A 6,362-nucleotide genomic window follows, 5' to 3' on the forward strand; every position below is an offset into this window, starting at 1 on the left:
AAAGTGTCACGGGTGTCACCCCCGTAGGTACTATTATATATTCTGTGCCCGTAGTATCTCTTAGTAGTCTGTGGTGGTACTGCAGGGCTACTACGAAACTCGAAACTTCGAAGTTCGTATCGTACCGTCCCTCTCGCTCTCGTACTAAATAGTATAAGTGTCAGAGGGACCGCACGACACGAACTTCGGGTTTCGTTGTAGCCCTGCTGGTACAATGTTTAGGTTAAGCTACAGAAAAATGCTGTGTTTGTTACATTTCATGTGAGCAATATTAATATGAAACTTAAAACTAATATAAATAATTTATTTGAGGAGGCTAAGTTACGTAAAACTTATGTTAAAGTATGCGCGCCCATGGTGCGTTACAGTAAAGTACAGTTTCGAACTCTGGTCAAAAAGTAAGAAATAGATAAATTCATTGTTTTTAAAGGCTATTAAAATACGATACGAGAGTGCCAGATCTAATTGTCTTTATTGTTTTAGCTACGGCGTGGATCTTTGCTTCACACCAATGATATTAGCGGATTCCTTCTGCCAAAATGAGAAGGCACGTTTAAGTGAGTTCTCAACTACAATCAGTGATACCCCAGTCATTGCGCAGTTTGCGGCCAACAACACTAATGATTTTGTAGACGCTTCCACGTTGCTGTTTCCATACATAGATGGCGTTGATTTAAACTGTGGCTGTCCCCAGCGATGGGCTATGAAGGATGGTTATGGTTGTGCGTTACTCTCCCAACCTGACATAGTCCATAATATAGTGAGGGGAGTAAAAAATCAATTGCCCAACAATTTTAGCATGTCAGTAAAAATAAGAATATTAAAGGACTTAAGAAAGACCATAGACATGTGTCAACAGTTGGAAAAGTGTGGAGTTGATTTTTTAACAGTACATGGGCGCACACCTACTCAAAAATCTGGTGATAATGTAGATAAGCCGGCATTGAGAGAAGTGTGCGCCTCGGTTCAAGTACCTGTTATTGCTAATGGTGGTGTTAAGTCTTTAGAAGATGCTGATGAATTATTTGATGCTACCTATTGCAATGGAGTCATGGTGGCCAGTGGCATCTTGACAAATCCTGCTCTCTTCAGTGGAGCTGCTCAAACTCCACTGGATTGTGTCAAGATGTGGATGGATTTGAAAGATCAAAATAGAGACAAAATAACATTCCTATGCTATCACCATCACTTGGTGTTTATGCTAGAGAAAATATTGACTAAAAGTCAAAAACCTGTATTCAACTTGTTGAGTACATTTGATGCAGTTGATAACTACTTATGTGAAAACTTAAGCATTCCGGAAAGTATTAACTACAACATTAATTTAGATGAATTTCTAACTTGTGAATTTGATAATGAAGTTGTTTTAAAGCATTCTAGCAAGTGCAGAAGATGTGGAAAAAGTACATACTATTGCATTTGTCAGAAATATGACTGTGATGCAGCAGATGGCAGTTTTTTTACCTCATTTGTAGAAGATGATGAATGTGACTCATACTGTAATATGTTTGATGAACCTGCTTAAAAGTCCAAAATAAAGTTACGAAAGTACCTACTTTAAGTATTTCTATTTAATTTACCTTAGTAATAAAAGAAAATCTATTTAGTCTTTAAGTTATATTATCAGAAAATAATAAACAAATCAAACAAAAATGACAAAGATGAAGAGCATAAGTTCGGGAGTACGTGCCTGTGGCGTGTGAAGTCGCTTGTTTAATTGACAAAAGGAAAGCACCGGCTAAGAGCGTGTCGGACACGCTCAAGATAGGATTCTGTAGCCATTACGAAAAAAATCAAGAAGTAATATTTTTCTACGAATTTCGTATTGTACACGGAATCTTTCAAGTTTAGGTATATTTTATACCTTAGGCTGCTATTTACTCTTAAACTAGGTACTAATAATTCTCAAGCAATCTTAGCCATTAAAATTTTCCGTGTAAATTTGATGATATACTTAGTACCATCCTGCTTTTAGGGTTCCGGAGCCAAAATGGCAAAAACGGAACCCTTATAGTTTCGCCATGTCTGTCTGTCTGTCTGTCCGTCCGCAGCTTTGCTCAGGGACTATCAATGCTAGAAAGCTGTAATTTTGCACGGATATATAGGTAATCTATGCAGACAAAATGGTACAATTAAAACAAAAAATAATAATTTTTACGGTACCTCCCATAGACGTAAAGTGGGGGTGTTCAACTCAGTTATTTGTTTGCAAAATATTCAACTTTAAAGTGCAAATTTTCATTAAAATCGAGCTTCCCCCCCCCTCTAAAATCTAAACTGGTGGGCGGAAAAATTTGAAAAAATTGAGGATGGTAGCAAGTATATCAAACTTTCAATTAAAACTATAACGGCTAAGTTTGCTTGAGAATTATTAGTAGTTTAAGAGTAAATAGCAGCCTAAGGTATAAAATATACCTAAACTTGGAAGATTCCGTATAAAATACGAAATCCTTAGAAAAATATTACTTAATTTTTTCGTAATGGCTACGGAACCCTATTGTGGGCGTGTCCGGCACGCTCTTGGCCGGTTTTTTTAAATGTATTTTTTATATAATATTGACCGTGACTGATTGACTCCTATCTCACCTGATGTTAAGTGCAGATGAGGCCAAAGGTGTATCTCACTGGTTCAGTAACAGCCTATATCCACTCTAGCCTTGAAGAGCCGTAGATTGTATTAATGTTCGTGAATAATTAATTTTACTTTTTAATCTCTTATTTGACTAGATTATTTAATTCGACTATCTGCAGTACGCAGTGGCGCTAGGGGTAAAGTCTAAGGTTCAGCGGAATGAAATCATAGGCAAAAGCTAGTAGGTACAAAACAGAAACAGTAATAATTTTCCGTGAGCGGTTAGTGAGGTTAATATCACAATATCCACTTGTTCCTAGAGTCACGTCCAGGACACGTTATAAAGTGTGTTTGGACACGTTTAGATTATATCTAAGTAATTACAACCGAGCGATTTAATTACAATGTTAGCTTAATTTTCACTGTAAGTGGTTAAAAGCTGTTAGTGAGCACTTAATGAAAGCATTAGTTAGTCCATATCTCGATTGTAGGGTTTTTATTGTGAGAACTATCGTCGGTAACATACTAGTTGTGCGTGCTTCTTAAAGCAGAGCTGCTGCGTGCTTCAGTGCAGCATTGGTGTGGCTTGGCTCCTCAGAAACTTGATTCCCACCGGTTTGCCTTAACATTAAAAAAAAAATGTAACGTCAGTGTGGCAAATATGGCAAAGGTACACGGTATCGGAATCCAGTAGGTATTTATCGAACTCGCGCTTCGTTTACTCGCCGGGTGGTATAACGAAAATGTTTACTACACGCCACTGATAGGTACCTACGCAGCTACGGTCAAACCCTATAGTGCTGAACGCCATGTCACTGCCACTAATTAGGAAGAGTCCCAGTCCCTACTGTGACAAAGTACTAAGGAGTTACGCTACTTTTAACTGTAGTAGGTATCTACCTACTTACTTAAAAGCTGGTCTTAATACTTAATCTATCGATACCTAGTTTTCTTTACCATTATTAATATGACAACAACACAACAATATATAACAATAATAATAATATAGCAATTTAACAATAATAATACGAAAGATTACTCACAGAAAACGCATCAAAATGACCTAATTGTTGATAAGGAAAGCTACTCACGGAGTTAAGTTGTTATAAAATATTTTATATTGTTATAAATAAATTTCAGGACTGACCATTGAACTTGGCGCCCATTTAGATCTCACTTCTTTTGTGGTTTAAGTCAACAATCAAGACATATCATAATATTGTTGAACTTGGCTCTATTTCACATTCACGTTTTGATGGGATATCATTACTTTTTGTACAAATAATAATAAAATGATAAAAAATATAGTTTCTGATTTATTCCTTTGTATTAACCCAACTACCTATCTGGATGCCTAATTTAAACTTTCTAGGTCATCTGGAACTGAGTTAGAGTTTTGATCTATAGGCGAGTCAGTGATAAAAATTTCGATTTTTGGATGTTATTATATAAATAACCGTTTGAGGTGTGTTTATGAAATTGTGAGCACATGTGTATCTCATAAGTCTCAATAAATGAGCCAAATTTGACATGTTTATGTGAAATAGTTTTTGAGTTATGAGGGGGTCAAAAGTGGCACCAAATGGTTCGGGTAAAATAACACACGGTGCTGCTCGCTAGCTTGAACTTGGCTTGCCACGCTACCGCCTGTCTATAGATGATAAAAAAAGTCAGGACTTACGTGGTTAAAAAACAGATTGTGTCTGTGTTTTTAAATCCCTTTTTTACTGTGCCCAGTCTAAAAGTTACGAATGCAACATGCACCAATCAGATGTTTTAGTGAGGTTGCATCACGTCTTTCTTCTAAAATCGGCGAAGCGCCATTGACAAACACAAGTTATGAGTTGTAGAGCTAGAAATCAAGTATGTAGATTTACTGACTACATAACACACGAATATTTTTTAAAATTATTTAGTTTAAATTGATTATTGTTGTTGTCTGAGATTTGCAGTTAGGTATTTAATTAATACGTTGCATAGGCTGAATCTGATCTAGCCGGGATTCGAACCCGCATCTCATAGAGTATCTTATATCCTCATCATCATAGAGTATCTTATATCTGTGTGCAGTTTTGGCGCTCTGTGGCAGGGGTTCCGGTGGTATATTTTGGTGGACATGTCGTGTCTCTCTTTGGTTCGAGTTTTTAGTCATTTACATCGCGTGGTTGTTATGTTATATTATTTTTATACTTTTTTTATAATTTTTATCTGTTTGGAACTGACATGTTCATTCATTGACCAAAGTTTCATAATATTATTTTTTTAGTTTAGAGACTATTCCAATTTTTAGGCATTTAATATAATATTACATACACTATGCAGGTGGTAGGACCTTGTGCAAGGTCCGCCCGGATTGCTACCACCATCTTGCTCGCTAATCCTGCCGTGAAGCAGCAGTGCTTGCACTGTTGTGTTTCGGCGTGGAGAGTAAGACAGCCGGTGAAATTACTGGCACTTGAGGTATCCCATCTTAGGCCTCTAGGTTGGCAACGCATCTGCAATTCCCCTGGTTTGCAGATGTTTATGGGCGGTGGTGATCTCTTACCATCAGGAGACCCACTTGCTCGTTTGCCATCCAGTCGTATAAAAAAAAAAAAACTAACATTAGGTACTTACATTTCATAATATTTTTCTTTAACTAACTTTAAGACAATTCGACGATTCAATAATTCGACGGCCCCGCGAACAAATGTGTACTTAATGGCTTTTACACGATTTTTTTTATTGTTTAATTATGTTCTTTTAGCTATAACGGACCATTTGTATTTTTTTAGGTAAATATAATAGTAAATAAGGTATTTTAAGGCAATGTAAATGTTTTTTCTAGGGAAAAAGAAATATAAAATTCACATGAATAAAATAATATACCTATGTTACACATAGATCTCGTCTGTTTTAAACAATAACAAACGTATATCATCGGTGCGGAGTATCTTGGAATTTGTGTAAAACTACTTTACCCGTTTATTCGAGTCATTTATTTTATTGCACGTTTTTGTATTGTCTCACGAAATATGCACGCGAATCAATTTGCTTGTGTAATAGCCTATGTTCTTTTGAGTTTCCAAGTGTTAGTGTGTATTTATTTTTGCACCTATAACTAGCAGGAATAAAAAACTGTAACAGTTTGATAGCAAAATAGGTGATATCAAAAATTCACAAGAACATGCAAGCGTTTATTAACAAAAACATCAAAACGAATTTCCTATTTGAACATTAGTGTAACGGAGTGATAAATTTTCGACCTTTTGCCGCTGTAACATGAATAGTGTAAAACATCTTTGGAATAAAAGTACAAATACTTTTTCACAAGAATAAAAAATGGTATTTTTTACTGGTTAATTCACAAAATTAAAATTTCGTTCGAGGCATTGTAAATGTTTCAAACTTAATCCATTAGATGAAGAGCTATTGCCGTGAAAAATTAAAGCTTTCTAGCACTGATAGCCTCTGAGCAAAGCCGGACCGACGGACGGACAGACAGACAGACAGACATGGCGAAATTATAAGGGTTCCAACTCTAAAATTGTTGGTGTTTTCACTAACGGAAGAAATGAAGATAATATGAATAACTGCTCGTTAAGTTGCTACGAGTAGAACTTAAAAACTAAGTACTTTTTCCATACAGTTTTTCCGTATTTAGGGTTCCGGAGCCAAAATGGCAAAAACGGAACCTTTACAGTTTCGCCATGTCTGTTTGTCTGCACGTCCGTCCGCGGCTTTGCTCAGGGATTATCATGCTAGAAAGCTGTAATTTCGCACCAATATACTCGTATATGTAAACTATGCC

The 6,362-nt window shown here is 36.2% G+C and overlaps 1 protein-coding gene across 2 annotated transcripts; it reads left to right on the forward strand.

The window, feature by feature from the left end:
• The first annotated feature begins 122 nt into the window (after positions 1-122).
• Dus4 (Dihydrouridine synthase 4) lies at positions 123-1,561 on the forward strand. 2 transcript variants are annotated; one of them, XM_074095890.1, is made up of 2 exons: positions 123-398; positions 484-1,561. In XM_074095890.1, the coding sequence occupies exons 1-2, from the start codon at positions 277-279 to the stop codon at positions 1,523-1,525; spliced, it is 1,164 nt and encodes a 387-aa protein (XP_073951991.1). In that variant the 5' UTR covers positions 123-276; the 3' UTR covers positions 1,526-1,561. The 2 variants fall into 2 exon arrangements, with proteins under 2 accessions (XP_073951991.1, XP_073951992.1); XM_074095891.1 differs by having other exon boundaries at positions 183-261.
• The last annotated feature ends 4,801 nt before the right edge of the window (positions 1,562-6,362 follow it).

Source organism: Choristoneura fumiferana, chromosome 12 (genome assembly GCF_025370935.1).
Source record: "Choristoneura fumiferana chromosome 12, NRCan_CFum_1, whole genome shotgun sequence".
In the NCBI taxonomy this organism is placed as follows: Eukaryota; Metazoa; Arthropoda; class Insecta; order Lepidoptera; family Tortricidae; genus Choristoneura; species Choristoneura fumiferana.